Raw genomic sequence first — 15,485 nt, forward strand, 5'->3', positions numbered from 1 at the left:
CGGAGCAGCTCCTGGAGGCCAGTGCAGGGTACGGACACCCCTCAGGAAGCAGCAGCCCCGATGATGATGGGGGACCCCCCACACTGGCGTGGAGTGGAGGTGAGGCAAGCTGGCAGTCAGAGGCTTGGATGGGGGCTGACACTTGGCTCTGAACATCCAGGAATCACCTCCCGAGGCACCACTGCAGCACCCATACAGTCCATCCTCCCTTGGGCTTGGTGATGCTGGGCCACGCCCCTGTCCAGTGGGTAAGGATGGATGGAGCCTGCTCATACCCAGCATCCTTCCCCTCCCAGGGCCGGCTCTGCACAGCTCAGGGGAAGGTACAAGCATTGCTCTGCACAAAAGTACTGAAGAACCTGCCCTTGTGGAAAGCTGCTCCTTACTCTATTACCTAAGAGCTCATCTTCAGTGCCCTGGAGCAAGAGGGTTTGCAGCTCTTTGGACTTCATTCCTATTTATTCTCACTATCTATATAAATGTCTAATCATTTTTTAAATTAATGCCTTTTCTTGTTACCCAGTGGCAGTGACTTCCCCAGATCATCAGTGTTTAGGATAAAGGCGATCCTTCCTCTTGTTTGTTTTCACTGCACTTATTTCTGATTTTGCCGTGTGTCCTGGCAAGCCACAAAGGATGCAAATAAAAGAGGCTCATGCCAAGCCTAGGCAGTGTTCTCAGGGACTCCAGGGTCACAGGGAATGTGACACTGGGCTTGGGCAGCATTCCTGGAGGCTTTGGGAAAACACAAAATACATCCCAGGGTAGCCCAGGGTGGCTACCCTTAATGCAGTACTGAAACAGAGGGTGAATCCCAGGGCAGCCCCCATATGCTGAGGCACCCCTTCCCTTGCAAAGCCACCAGGCTAAGGGAATTAGGTATTTCCCTCCCCAGTGCCATTCCTGGTGGCCTCAGCCACCAGACCTAGGAAGGTCTGAAGGGCTTTTGGAGGCTGAACTGTACTTGTGCCACCAGAGAACAAAACTTAGGGCAGGGTGACACAGGATGGATTCATCAAGACCACAGCTTGGCATTTTCTCCATCATTCCCCAGATCTGCCGCCAGTCCCGCTGTTGAGTGTATGTGTTGTCATCTGTCAACCCGGCCACGCTCCGCAGAGACGGTGCAAATTGGGAGGGAAGAGCCAGGAGGTTTTCCACCTTTGACTTTCACCCTCTCCCTTCTCTTTTACCCACCCCCTCCACTTCCCTGCTGCAGGCACAAACACCTACTGCCCATGGAAGCTATTTCTAAGTAATCCCGGGCATCTGGGGAATGAGGCTCTGAACAAATATCGGAGCGTGCGTGTGCAGGGAGCGCGCGCACACACACACACACACACACACGCATGCACGCACAGCCACGGTGCTGCCGCAGAGTCAAATATAGACCTTGGGGAAGGGGGAACAATGGCCAGGGTTGGGTTACATGGCTGCAGGGCCAGCGAGCTGCTGATGTTTGTTGTGGGCTGGGGTGGAATGGGAAAAGCAAGGGGGGTGGGATGGGGGAGAACATTTGTTTTAACCCAGAGACCCCGGGCTGGTGCCGTGCGTAAGGCGGAGAGGGTGACCCAGAGTGAGAGCTGTGGGAGAGGATGATCATTTGAGTTGGCAGCTCAGAGGTGTTTGCAGTCTTTCTCCAGCTGCTTTGTGCCACTCCTTTGCCTCCCTCGAGGGATTAGAGTGGGCAGGAAGGGGTGAGTTTCTCTGGGCTTCTGCACAGGGAAGAGTTTCTTTCTCTTCTTGCTCCAGGGAAGGCTCCTTGGTGGAGGAGAAGAGGCGACATCACCTGTTCCCTCAGCCCAGCACCTGCTCCTCACCCCTGATGTCCGGCTGCCTCCAAGGTGCAGGTTCCAGACACTGGAAGAAAGGGAAGCAGCTCCAGCTGGTTTTGACAGGTAATTCCTCCCTCTGTCTGGGAGCAGTGATGGTGCATTGGAAGGATGGCAGGGAAGGGAGCCTGCAGCCAGCAGACATCGGAGGGAGAGACTATAGTGATGGGTCATTCCTGTTCCCACCCCATGTCTCTGTTTTGTGGGATTTCCTTCATCAGAAGGAAAAGCAGTGGAGGGACTCTTATGGCTAGGAAAAAATCCTTCCTAATTCTGCCCCAGCAGCTGTTCCATCCGAGACGCCTCTAGGGATGGCACGGCAGGGATCAGAGCCCAGTAGAGCAGGGTCTAAGCCAAGTGCAGGAATACCCTCCTCAACACCCATTTCTTAGGTCCGCAAATAGAGCTGCTCTGTTTGAATCACCCTGGGCAGCCCAGGGGCTGCCAGAGCAAGACTGGGACTTGGGACTGCGGTGGGGGGTGGGACAGGAGGCCTTCACTGTTGAGTGAGGAGGGTGCCCAAGGTCCACAGTGCTTGGGGTTCCCTTCTGGTCCCTGCCCCCTCCTCTGTACCCACTTTTTTCACTCCCACCCATCCCTGCCTGCTTCTGTCTGTGATACTCATGTGCAAAACCAAACCTCATTTCCTCGAACATGCCCATTTCCCCCCCTCTGAAATCCCACCCGGGTTTCTGTTCTCCCTTCCCCTGCCTCAGCATTCAGGTCTCCAGCAACAACCTTTACCTCCTCAGCCCGGACAGCCCTCGCTCCACACCACAGCTCTCACCTCTGAGAGAAGCGGCACAGGGAGAGCCACGTGTCCTGCTCCCCTGACTGCAACCTAACCCCGTCTCCCTCTCCTGCAGCGCTCGTGTGTAGTCATCGATACTTACCGATATCAAAGTGCGCAGGGACCCCTCAGCAAGCGCCCTCCTACCTGCCTGTTCAAATGCGCACACAGCACCCAGAGGGTTTTCTTGGGCACGTTTAACCAAAGGGGTTTAAGAGCACCTAGGCATGGTTGTGCAATGGTGTTGCAGCGCAGTGTGGTCGGGACCAGGTCAGGTCCCAGCAGAGGAGTGTGAGAGCAGGTGAGGATGTTGCTGGACGTGGTGTCGTACCTCAAACAGTCAGTGCAGGCAGTAGGATTTCAAGGAGGAGGTGAGGGTGAGGCTAAGCAGCCTACACTCAGCGTTGGAGGCACCGCCAGTACAAACTTGGCCTCCAACCCCAATGACTGGAAGAGCCAAGAGTGCAAAGCAGGGTGTTGTGGGGGTCAGAGGAGAAAGGTGGATCCTTCCAGGTCCTAAAGCATCGTTGACTGAAGGAGAGGTTATCTATTTTTTAGCCAAATACCAGGAGCCGTGCTTTGCCCTCAGCCTCCCCCTCTCCCTTTTGCTGTAAGCCCCAGATATGGCATAAACCCCAGAATATGGTGCAAACCAGGACTCAGAAGCAGGCTGAACTGGACGTGAAGGACTGGGGGATGAGAATGGATGGAGAACCACAGGAAGCATCTCAGAACAGAGCTGGTGCAAGCCTGTCCCATAAATACCTGAGGAGCTGATGGAACAGCCTGTGAGCAGCAGGAGGTTTGGACCTCCTTGGCCCTCAGGGACATTGGAACAGTTAGGTGGGGCAACGGAGACAGGAGGAGGCAGGCAGGGAAAGGAACAGTGCTCCTGGCTGATAAGAGAGCAGGAAAGGGGCAGGAAGGGGTCACCTCCCGTGGCGGTGGGCAGGGTGGGAGGGTCCCATGTTATTGCTCAGTGGGGTTGCGCTGTCCAGGCCTGCTGAGGATGGAGCAAGCAGGGGTCTGCAGTCAGAGCTGGCGGAGAGCTGGGCCTTGATGGGCTGCTGGCTGTCGGGCTGTGCCAGGGTGTGGGGGCTGGCAGTGCCATCTGTGGCTGCCGCAGGGCGCATGGTGCTGGCAGGGCTGTCGGGAACTGCAGAGGGGGGACTGGAGAAGGTGAGAGCACCCATGGGTTGAGCTTTGTCTGGTGAGATGAAATGGGATGTGGAAGCATCCATATAAGTGCCAGTAGGGCACAGTTCTTCCTTCCTGGTGGAAAATAGCAAAACTCATGGGGTCCAGGGGTAGAAGAGGGCTGGCTGAGGGGGACTTGTAATCTAATTAAGGATTGCTAAGACCTTTGAAGGTGACAGATGCAATCTTGTCAAGCAGCAGAAAGGCTATGCAAGGTGAGGAGGCGAGCGGGCAGCTGTTCCTTCTGAAGATGTGACGGCCCAGCCCTTACCTCAGGGCTGTCACCCTGTCATTGACTGAGGTGCTGGTGTCTACGGCTTGTGAGTAGCAGTGAGACAAGTGCCGGGCCCCACAGCCTTGCCGGATGGCTTCTTTCGTGTGGGGTCACCACCCCACGTTGCATCTCTGCTTTAAGATGGGGCTTCCTGACCCCACGGCTTGCCCGCGGAGCTGTGTCAGCGGCCCCCGAAGCCGGCAGAGAGAGGCCGCAGGAGGCACCTTCACTTGTGTCGGATAATCTGGGTGAAATGAGGGCTCGGATCATCCCGCACTATCTCTGAGAGGAACCAGGCTGCCAGGCGCGGTGCTCTGCGGCGTCCCGCAGCAGCAGCCCCCGGCCCCTGCCCACGCGTGTGTCTGCAACCGCGAGGGGGGCCGCCGCTGCAGCCCCCCCAGCCCCGGGCGGGGGTCTCCCAGCAGGGCCGCACATCGGGGGGCCACCCCTAGCCCGGGGCACTCCTCCATGCCCTGCGGGCCGCCGCGGCGGGACGGGAGCGGTGACCCCTCGCAGACGCAGCCCCCCCCCCCACCCCCGGGGCGGGCGGACCCGCGTGGGGCCGTGCCGGGCCCCCGCCCGCGGCGGCGGGAGCAGGGCAGGGGTGAGCGGGCAGGGCGGGCCGGGCCGGGCCGGGGGCTGCCTGCGGTTTGGGGCGGCGGGAGGCGGGATGTCCCGGGGAGGGAGCGGGGATGTGCAGGCACACGCAGCCGCTGGCAGGCGGCCGGGGCTGCACGGCGGCGGCGGCGGCGGGCGGAGCGGCGCGGCACACGCGGCGGCAGCTCCCTCCGCAGCCCCGCGCCTCCCCAGCCCCGCCGCCGCCGCGCCGGGCATGGCCGCCCCCCGCCGCCGCGCACCGCGGTAGCCCCACGACCCACCGCGTCGCCGAGGTGAGCAGGGGGGCTGGGGCGGCGGGGACGGGCAGCCCTCCTCCCCCGGCCTCCCCCAGCTGCCGCCTCGACCGCGAGGGGGGGGACCGGTGAGGCCGGGGCGATGCGGGGCTCAGCCGAACGACCCCCTCCGGGGGACGGGACGGGGGGGAGCAGGCGGGCACCCCCGTGGCCGTGCCCCTCCGGGAGGCACTGGGAGCTTGGGGTGGTCCCGAAGCCGCGGGGGGGTGGGGAGGGGGGGGGGGCGAGAGCGGCGATCCGCAGCGGCGCGGTATCCTCCAGGTTTCCACCCCGGACCCCCAGCCCGGAGGGGACCCCGATAGCCCCCTCCTGGGGTTGTCCCTGGTAGCCCCCATCCGTACGGAGGTCCCTAATACCGCCGAGGTGCAGGTTAATAGCCTCCGGGGGCGTCCCTAATAGCCCGCAGCTCCTGAGGGGCTGGTGGCCCCCAGCCTGCCGGGCGGTAGCGGAGGAGCGGGACGGGGGCACGTCCCCCCGCTGTGTCCCTGCGACCCAAAGCCAGGCCTGCCCGGGTGCTGCTCCCCCTCCCCCTGGCACCGGCTGTCCCCCGAGATGCCCCCGGCGCCTTGCCGGGGTGCGGGGCAGCCCCCTGGGGGGAGCTGGGAACAGCGCTGGTGGGGCGGCTGCACCTCTGGTGGGGCGGCTGCACCTCCGGTGGGGCGGCTGCGGGGAGCCACGGGGCAAACGACCTGTGCAATGACATGTGGGGGGCGGATGGTGAGCTCCTCGCAGCCCTGAAGGAACAGGATACCAACTGTTCAGCCCTAAATTATTTTATAAGTTTCACAGGAATTGCTTCATCCTTCCCTGAAATGCAGCAGCTGTTCGCCACTGCCCAGCGTCTTGGGGCAGGAGGCGAAGGAGGGTCCTGCAGGCATGGTGACAAGGGGACCGTGGGGAGGGAGGATGCTGCAGTCCACGCTGGGGCAGTGACAGGAACATCCTGTAGCCTCCGAAAATGCTGCATCCCTTGTTGGTGATGCTGGAGAGATGCTTCGAGCAACGTCATTGCTTTTGTGGGCTATTTTGTCTGGTCCAGGCAGGTGAAGCCCTTAGCAGGGACCCCAAAACCTCTTCCTGCAGTGGATGTGTTCATGCGGGTGGGTGGCAGGACTTCTCTCTCCATTTGAGAAGTCTTTCATGCAACTATCAACCCAACACAACCTTCCCAAGATGAAGAGTCAAGCTGAAAGTGGCATGGCCCCTGTCCATCACACCCACGCGGCTGGATGGAGCCTGCTCCATACCTTCACCACGCTCCTAGCAGAACCGTTTAACCCCTCCCATCTCATTATAGTGATATATTTATGATATCACCCTCGAATTTCCTGCCCTTAACAACCCCAGAAGGCTGGGAGGGAATGAAGCGTTTTTGGAAAGTAATGCTACTTCACGAGGGCAGGAGGCGGTCGGAAAATAGATGGGTGCAGGAACCCTGGGCTGACAGGGCTCTCTGCAGGACAGCCGAGGAAAAGGACCTCGTGAGAGCTGCGTGTTTGCCCTTCCTGCCCGGGCTGCAGCCCAGGTCTGGTGCCTATCGCTTCGCTTCCTTGCTTGGAAAATGAAATAGGGCTGCTGTTGACTGCCTGCTCGTCGACTAGATCTACCTCATTCCCTGCCCTCCTGAAAGGCTTGAAAAGCAGCCTGGGTGCTGCAAAAAGACTCAACCACCTATTCATTCGAATTTGTACAGGAGGGACCTTGTTTAACACAAAGCTCAAGCCCCCCAGGCCTAGGGAAGGAAGATGAAGGTCCCCACAGCTGGGCTGGTATTTCTGGAGGCTTCTGCTCTCTTGATGGCAGCTAGGAGGGGCAGCTACTCCAAGATGTGGTGTAACAGCCTCAGCTATTGCACACTCAGGATTGAGTGTGCACACTTGGTTCTCCTGTATACGCATTTTAAAAGGCTTTTTGATTCTTAGTGCTCCAATGTTGCCTTAGAGGAAGGAGTCTGGAAGGACAGAGAGGAGTGTGGTGACAAGTCTGTACAAAACTGGATGTTTCAACTCAAAACTCCCAGGTAGCAGAGAGGAAGAGATGCGTGAAGTGAAGCTGCGTTGTGAGCCAGGGTTTTTTTTCTGAGCTTGCTCTTTTTCTCTCCGTAGGTGTTCATCTCGGTGGGGCCACGCTGACCATGCTCAGGAGCTTCTGTCTCCAGCTCATGTCCTTGGTTTGGATACTCTTGGCCCATCACCAGCTTGCCCAAGGTGAGTCTCTGTAGACACGTGTCCTTCTCTTTCATATCTGTCTTTCCAAACCTGTCCTTGGCGTTGCTGAAGTCTCCTCAGTTTTCCATGCAAAATAGAGCTGGCCTGACCTGGAAGACCAGAAAGTGCTACTCAGTCATCCAGCACCTGGGGGGTGACAGGTAGCAATGGTAGAGACCCTTGCTGTGGTGCCCATGGGGGTGGCAGTCCCGCTGTTCTGTCTGGGTGAATGGGTCTCTGAACTGATGAGCCTGTTCAGAAAGGCAGGGCAAGGGAAAAGAAGATCCCAAAACTGAACAGCTAATTCTGGATCCCATGAGAGAAAATCCCTTCCCAAAGATTAGTTTGTGCTCCCCTAGCTCTGGATAAGCAATGAATTCCCAAAGCCATCTGCCAGGAGAGATGGTTACAAAAAGGAAAGGCGATGATACTCAGGCTTGCACTGAGAAGTCCCAGGATGCTGCTCCAACTCCATGGTGGCTTGTTTTGGGAGGCTGTTATCCTGAGCAGTGGGACCTTCTGCCTCACTGTAGCAAAAATGCATGCATGGGGGATTTTTCCCCCTGCTCGCCTCCTAGGCAGCGCATCATGCAGCTTGGGGAAAGCCTGAACGCATCTCTTGGTGTGGGGGCTTTAACGAGCCCCGGGCCGGGATGGCAGGGCTCAGTCGGGTAAGGGTGTTCATCTCCTGGGATTATGCTGGGCTTCTGGAGAAACCCCCTGCCTCCTGACATTTGCTCTGCCTCTACTGTCCACGGAGCCTGAGTGACCCAGCTCCCTGTGGGGCTAAGATACAAGCGAGTGATGGAGGAGAGGGGAAGGTGGAGATGAAAGGGGAGACCTGGCTAGAGAAAGCAGACCAGCGCCAAGTGGAAGATGAGAAGTGGCATGGCAAAGCCATGGCTCAGTTACAGCTTCTGTGGCTTCTAAATAAATAAACAGAACTGGATACCTGGCTCCATGCGATGCCCAATCCTGCCTCCCTGCACTGGAGGAGGAGTGCTGGCAGCTGAGTCCTGGTGGAGGGCAGGAGCCCAGCCAGACTGCTCCATGCCAAAAGCTGTCCCTGGGGATGGGGACATGCTGGGAGATAAAGAGCCATTCCTTCCATTTCCATCCTTGTTCCCTTTGTGCCCCTCACAGTACCTGGCCCTGACCTTTCCCACCATGCTTGCTGGACAACTGTGGGAGCAAGATTCCAGGTGGGTCAGGCCCTATTACACAGGTCGCCTTAATGCACAGGTGACCCCAGCTCTTGCCATGAAGGGCCCCAGGTCTAAAGGAGGCAGCAGAGGGAGGGTGGGAAAGATGATCAGAGATCAGGTAGTTTTGAAGCAGTCCCATTTCTCAATAAAGGCAGTGTTACTGTTTCTTGGGTCACTGCAAAATCCTCATCTCTCCTGTGGCATCCAGCCACTGAAAGGAAGGTCCCCTGCCTTACAGTTCTGGGGAAGGGCGGCGCTTAGGAAAGAAAAAAAAAAGCTGTGAGCCAGCAGGGCCACAAGCAGATCTGGAGTCATCTATGGTCTCTGTTTAACTCAACTCTACCCATCTCCTGCCTTGTAGGTGATGACTGCAGTGAGCGCTGTAATCTTGCCCACGGCTGCTGTGACCAGGATGGGAAGTGCAGGTATGGCTCGTCCTTGGCTCCCTGCTCCTGCTGCCCTGACCGTAAATGCTCTCCCTCCCTTGATGCTGTGTCTTCAGTGCCCTCACCCCTGCCCCACATTGAAGAGATGCCGCCTCCTCCGTTCACCCACAACTGGAACCGATGACTGCTCTCTTTTCACCTGACACCTTCTGGAGCAGGAGATTTTGATCCCTCACCTTCTTGTTGGTCCCCTCCAGCCTTTCCTTCAGTTCTTCCAGGGTCCCCCTCGCCACACACTGACCAATGTAATTCTGCTGAGCCCTTTTTGTCTAGGCTGGAGCTTAGGACAGCCTGGCCATGCCTGGGTGATGGGAGGCAGCCTTCAGGCTCAGATGCGATGGGGAAGGTCATCAGGCAGCAGGGCAGGCTTGGGGGTCAGCCAGCTTACTTGGCTTCCTCACCGGTTGAGATGTGGTTGCTCTCCCTGGGGGTGTGGAAGAGAAGAGCTGCCAGTCTGCACATAAATGCTTCAGGGCAGCAGGGGTCACCTCTCAGAAGCCTGAGCTGTGGTGGGTATCTCCGAGTGTTTTCATAGAGCGCTGGCAAGCTAGTTGCAGCAGTGTGTGTGTGATCCCTGGCATCCCAGCTCCAGCTGGTGCCCAGATCCTGCAGGTGCAAGCTCAGAGCCTGACCCTGCACTTCAGCCTGGGAAGCAACCACGTGGCTGCCTTGGGCTGCCACGGCCCTGGACACTGTAGGGCCACCCAGAGCCTCCATCCTGCAGGGCAGCCCCAGGAGGAGCAGGCTGGCCCAAACACCCGTGTTGCAAGGGGACAGACTGCCCCCCGCACCGATCTCCTCGCTGGGGCATGCTCAGCCCCTTTTGCAGCACAGCCCCCAGTGTCACACCACACCTGGGTCACTTGTTCTCACCTAATGGAGCAGACGTGGCTGTAGTGACCATAGCCACACTGACCACTGCGTCAGGGAGCTTCCAGCTCTGGTTTTGCTGGGCCTCCAGTTGTAGCTGCAAAGAGCTTGGTCCTCCCTGTGCCTTTTCGGTGGCTGTGGCTGGTCAGGGGAGCTCGGTGCTGTGCAGCCCTGGCCAGAGATGATGCACTTCTCCATGTGGTGGGTGGCCCAGCTGCAGGTCTTTCTGGTGGAGGCACACACGAGTTGCTGCACCGAATTTCAGGCCTCCAGAGCATTTGCTGAACACTTCAGCAGCTTGGCAGTACCCCAATTGAAATCTCCCCAAACTCAGGGAGACTTGGCCGCTTACCTGACCTCCTCCTCACCTCGGCAATTTTTAGGTTGGCCATCTCCCTTTTAGAGAAGGGGAAGAGTTGATGGCACCTGCTCCCTGCAGGTACTGGGGCTAGGGGTGCCCACAGCCCTCTGTAAGCTGTGAAATGTGAATGCGTTTCCCCAAACGCTATCAGGCACGTGATATCGCTTCCATTCCCATCAGAAAGCCTCCAGCTAACATACATATTTATTTTTTTAACCATTTTCCTCATTGCTTTGGAACAACCTGCAGTGACAATAGCCAGTCCAGATGTGAGAGTGCAGCTTTGGACCAGCCTGGCAAAGCTGCAGCCACGGCACGGCACACCGAAATGAGCCCCAGCCGTGGAAATGCTTACTCTAGAGACTTGCTCACTCTAGAGACTGCGCTGTTTTTGTTAGGTTTAATTTGGTGCTGTTTTGAGTATAGCTTTTGTTGTGGCTGGTGCCACCTCCACGCAGTTGTTGTCTTGTTGTCACTTGCTTTCCTCCTTGGAGCTGGCAGGTCTGAGGGAAGCCACCGGAGCAATGTAGCCTGGCTTTACTTAGCCATCGCCACTGCCCCACTCTTCTGGGGCCAGAAGGCTCGTTGTGTGCTGTGGGTTTTCCTATCATACTGCCCTCATGAGCTGGCTGATAAGTCTATTCCATATGCCAGCCACGGCAAGCAAGGTTTCGCAGCTGGATTCTGGTGCACTTCAGAAGAAAAAATGACGTGTTATAATGCAGAGGGGCACAATGACACACATGGGCCTCAGGGGCCTCTTGTTCCTTTCCCTCAGAGAGTTCAAGGCCAGGCATGGGGCTGTTCTCTGCCCGACAGACTGGCTGTGCGATGAGGGAGGTGCAGGAACTGCTGAGCTAATGCAGGGGTGTATACAGAGTGGCTGGCTGGAGGAGAGCAGTGGGATGTGGGCACTGAAAGTGAAGCTGCTGAGCTCTGTTTCTGCCCCCTCACCCTCCCTGGCTGCAGAGGGTGAGTCTCCTCCTGCTCTGTCCACTTGCTTCCTTGGAGAAATGAGATGCCAGTACTGTCCTCCTCTGGAGGGGGGAGCCAGCAGGTTCATGGGGGACTTTGGGAAATATTCTCAGTGCCAGCATATCTGTGGGAACCCTGCACGGCAAGCAGCCAGCTTTTCTACAGCCCCTGCCTGGGTTTTATCACGCTGCCATGTGCTGTTCTCCTGCAGGTGTGATCCAGGCTGGGAGGGCGAGTACTGTGAGGAGTGTGTGCGTATGCCGGGCTGTCTCCATGGGACGTGCCACCAGCCTTGGCAGTGTATCTGTCACACCGGCTGGGCCGGCAAGTTCTGTGACAAAGGTGAGTCACGGGCTGGACATCCCAGCCTCCGCTGTTGAGGGCAGAGCCCCAGCACACCCTGCATGGACGGGTGAGCCAGCGTAGCAAGAAGCCGCCCAGGTGATGCTGCTTGGGCTGCCTGGGAGATGAGATGTTGCTTGGCTGCCATGGCTGGGACCATCCCCTTCCTGCAGAAGAGGTCAGGCTGCCGCCACCTGCTCCCTGGCTGCACAGCAAGAGCTGCCAGGACACCGGCCAGCCTCAGGAAACGGAGCAGATGAACTCATTGCCTTTCCCGACACAGCTGGGCTCTGGGCAGCACCTCCTGCTTCCCCCAGGGCTTCCTGCCTTCAGCAGGTAGCTTGTGAACTCCCCTCTGGCCTCAGAGGCTTCCCTGTGCTACGGGGTCTGCACTGGCTGGGCAGATGGCATGCACAGCATCTTCATGTTGTGCAGATTTGCAGGATGATGTGCTTTCTCTGCACCCCTAAGCCTGTGCTTGTTGTGGGCTGTAGCTGGGAGACACCACGTAGACACTGCATTTCTATTGCTGCAGATGCCCACTGGAGGGGAGGAGGGAGAAGCTCCTGCCATTTTTCCATCCCCACTGGGTTTGACAGGCTGTATTTGAACCGAATTGGCCACATTTGCCCCTCTTTTCTCACTAATCCCCACTTTTCTTTCCTCTCAGACATACACATCTGCGAACATCAGTCCCCATGCCAAAACGGGGCTCAATGCATCTACGATCGAGATGGGGAATATTCCTGCCTGTGTCCAGAAGGCTTCCACGGGAAGGACTGTGAGATGAAGACGGGGCCATGTGAGAAGGCAGGGTGAGACACAGCAGCAAGGGAGCAAGATTACAGACCGCATTAGCTTTGGGTCACGCACTGCCAAGCGGTGGCCCAACTTGGCTCATTATCTGTGGATTTCCATGTGCTAATAGAGTTAAGCAAAAACCATCTTTGGCCTTGGTTTAGCTGCATAGATTGCAGAGTCCCATAGGGGCAAGGTCTCTTTGGCGATCTGAATAGATTCCTGTCCCTCACTGCTGTAGGTGTGATGAGCTGACACCCGTCATGCCTTCGGGGAGCATCAGGAGGGCACATTTCCTCTTCAGATCTTTTGGCTGAAGACCCTCCCTGGTGGGTGGTGGGCCTGTGCACAGCCACAGCCTTTGGGGAGGTCCCATAGCCTTTCATCTGGGGGGTGGGGCAGAAACTCCTACCTGGTCTTCTTGATATAGCTGCCCCCATGGAGAGAGACAGTGCCCATGTGAGCAGTTGTGTGTGTTTACCTCCCTGGTGTGGGGGAAGCTGCTTGCTCTGCTCTCCAGGGCCATGACCCACCCTTGCGCTCTCCATGCAGGTCTCCATGCAAGAACGGGGGGCAGTGTCAAGACGAAAACGGCTTTGCCAGCAATTTCACCTGCCGGTGCCTTGCTGGCTTCGTGGGAGCTCTCTGTGAGAATGACGTGGATGACTGCCTCATGCGTCCCTGTGCCAATGGTGCCACCTGCCACGATGGGATCAACCGTTTCTCCTGCCAGTGCCAGGTGGGCTTCGAAGGGCGTTTCTGCACCATCAACATCAACGACTGTGCCAGCCAGCCGTGCAAAAATGGGGCAAAGTGCTACGACCGCATCAATGACTATGACTGCTTGTGTCCTGACCGTTTCACTGGCAAAACCTGCGAGATCTCTGTGGCCAAGCCCACCTGGGCTCCCCCGTACCACCCTGTGAACCATGAGAATGGTGGAAGCGTGAAAAGCACCACCAGTGAGATGCTGGGGGTGACGCAGCCAGAGCCTGTCAGGACCGTGGTCACGGGGCGGCGCGTGGCCAACCACAGTGAGAAAGAGGGGGGAGGGTTGTTGAAAATCTCTGTGAAGGAGGTGGTGACCCAAAGGGACTCAGGGCTGAGCGAAGCCCAGCTGGTGACAGTGCTGGTGTTTGGAGTGCTGACGGCGGTGCTGGTCCTCATCACTGTCCTGCTGATGCTGAGGAACTGGCAGAGGGGCCGTCAGAGATCAAACTGGTGCCAAAGCCCTTCTCAGGCTGCAAGGAAGCTCCAAGACCAGGAGTGTCAGGTGGGCATGCTCAACACCATCCTGATCGAGCCCAGGAAGACGACGGAGCTGTGAGCTTTGAGGACTCTGAGCCGGGCCCTGGCAGGTCGTCATGCTGGCAAACCCCTCGAACTGCATCCTGTGGAGCCGTGCCGGCACCAGCTAGGCAGTGGGGAAGGGCTCCCAGGGCAGCGAATGCGTCAACAAAACCCCTGGGCATCGAGCATTGGTGTGATGGCCCTGCCTGGGTCTGAGCTGTCGGCGCAGCCAGCACCCACGGGCACCCATGGGCACCCGAGCGCAGGGCTGCGCTGGGGCAGCTCTGCAGGGGAGCAGTGACGTGACGCCTGCAGCCTACACCACACAGCGCCCGTATCGTCTGACACAAGCTCTCAGAGACAGGATGGGCAGTGCCGGGGAGGGCACAGCCTTCTTGCAAGCCCACATTCTGCCAGGCCCTTTGTAACTCCTCGCTGTGACTGTAGGAAGGGCTTTTGTCCCCATTTCCACTGGTGTTGGAGTGTTTCTTCTCGGGTCTTGGGGATGGTCGTGGCCACACAGGCCTCCCCGTCCTGGTACTGCGTGGGGTGGCTCCCAGCTGTTGCTGGAGGCTGTCAGTTCAGATGCTATGTCCCAAGGGAGCGAGCAAACCAACACCCTTGCTCCCTGGCCTTGAGGTTCGGTGGGCCAGTTCAAAGAGACTCTGGAGATCATTTGGGGTCTCCTTGTGCCCTTCTTCTGCCCTGGTGATGCCCCCTCCTCTTGCTGTCAGACCTGGGGTTACAAACACATGCTGTACTTTCCTCCTGATGATCCAGGGGTCTTCTCACCCCACTTTACAGAGCCGTCCTTTCTGGTCTAGCCACAAATGACCGAGCTCCTTCCCCTCTCCAGCATGCACATCTGCCTCAGTGTTTGCTGACAAGGAGGAGCATGGTCTGCTCCCCTCTGGGCCTGAGCTGGTCCTTCTCACATGCCCTCGCAGCTGAAATGAGATGGACAAGGCTGGAGATGTGCTGTGGCTGGTTCAGGAGCAATACACGATCCAGATCCTCCTTTCCTCTCCCAGTCACTCCAAGGCAGGCAGCTGGTACCAACCCCCACATCAGCCATTGTAGCATTTTTTGATACAACAAAGGCTAAGCTCCCCACAGTGGATGGATGTAAGGGCAGGCTGCTGAGCCTGGGCTGGCCATGGGAAGCAGACACAATACCACCTTCTTCACCATCGCTAAAGCACAGCTAAGAGGCGTTAGACGGCCATGTCACTCAGCCTTTGTACTAGGTCTGCCTGTGCCGGTGTGGCGTGCAGCAATCCACGTCTCTGCCAGGTTCTGGGTTTTCTGTGCCTCCTCATGGGCACAGAGGGCTAAACCGTGGGGTAGAAAACCCCATAACCCAAACCCTACTCCTGTAGGGTTGCAGAGCTGGGTTCAGGATGGTGTGAAGACAGCAGAGGAACAAGCATTCAGCCAGGAGGGAGACCTGGGAAAGGGGACTGGGGCTTCATCAGAAAGATTATTTTTTTAATACATGGATGAATGATGTACCTTTATCAAATAAAACAAATACAAGTGCAGAAACAGTGTATCAGAGAATTATAAAATAATGTAGTTTGCAAGGGACCTCTGGACACCAACCTCCTGCTCTCAGCAGATCCAGTTAGATCAGGCTGCTCAGCCACTTTTTCTGGATGAAGCACCACTACTTCCCTCAAGAATGCAAACCCAGATTGTGGCATAGGAGTTGTTCTGCCCCATGCTCTGGCTGCAGAGCCTCAGAGGAAGGAGCGGGACCTGCCTCAGGACAGTGTAGCAAAGGTGTGTACTCACTAGATGTTGCCTTAGAGTTTGGGGGAGAAGGGGAAAACCCAGGACTGAGTCCAAGGGTGCCAATGGGAAGAGCAATCTGATCCTAAAACTGAAAGCAGCTGTGGGTTTGTGTAGCTGGGAGCAGGAGGGAGTTTCCCTTGGAAAACTGGTCTTGAAATAAACTAGCCTTAGATGCCTTTAATGTAATCACATT

At 57.5% G+C, this 15,485-nt stretch overlaps 1 protein-coding gene across 1 annotated transcript; it reads left to right on the plus strand.

Annotated features, from left to right (window-relative positions):
* Positions 1 to 7,118: 7,118 nt before the first annotated feature.
* On the plus strand, positions 7,119 to 15,205 carry DLK2 (delta like non-canonical Notch ligand 2). Its single transcript, XM_056356811.1, has 5 exons — positions 7,119 to 7,211; positions 8,778 to 8,841; positions 11,280 to 11,410; positions 12,081 to 12,225; positions 12,761 to 15,205. Exons 1-5 carry the CDS (start codon positions 7,139 to 7,141, stop codon positions 13,533 to 13,535), a joined length of 1,188 nt encoding a protein of 395 aa, XP_056212786.1. The 5' UTR covers positions 7,119 to 7,138; the 3' UTR covers positions 13,536 to 15,205.
* Positions 15,206 to 15,485: the final 280 nt, after the last annotated feature.

The sequence above is a fragment of the Falco biarmicus genome, chromosome 12, assembly GCF_023638135.1.
Source record: "Falco biarmicus isolate bFalBia1 chromosome 12, bFalBia1.pri, whole genome shotgun sequence".
Taxonomy (NCBI): domain Eukaryota; kingdom Metazoa; phylum Chordata; class Aves; order Falconiformes; family Falconidae; genus Falco; species Falco biarmicus.

Excerpts from the sequence above, each read along its gene's own strand:
- DLK2 (XM_056356811.1), top strand. The coding sequence starts at position 7,139 with ATGCTCAGGAGCTTCTGTCTCCAGCTCATGTCCTTGGTTTGGATACTC. Across the intron at positions 8,842-11,279 it reads GACCAGGATGGGAAGTGCAG|GTGTGATCCAGGCTGGGAGG; the intron begins GTATGGCTCGTC and ends GTTCTCCTGCAG. Across the intron at positions 12,226-12,760 it reads GGGCCATGTGAGAAGGCAGG|GTCTCCATGCAAGAACGGGG; the intron begins GTGAGACACAGC and ends CTCTCCATGCAG.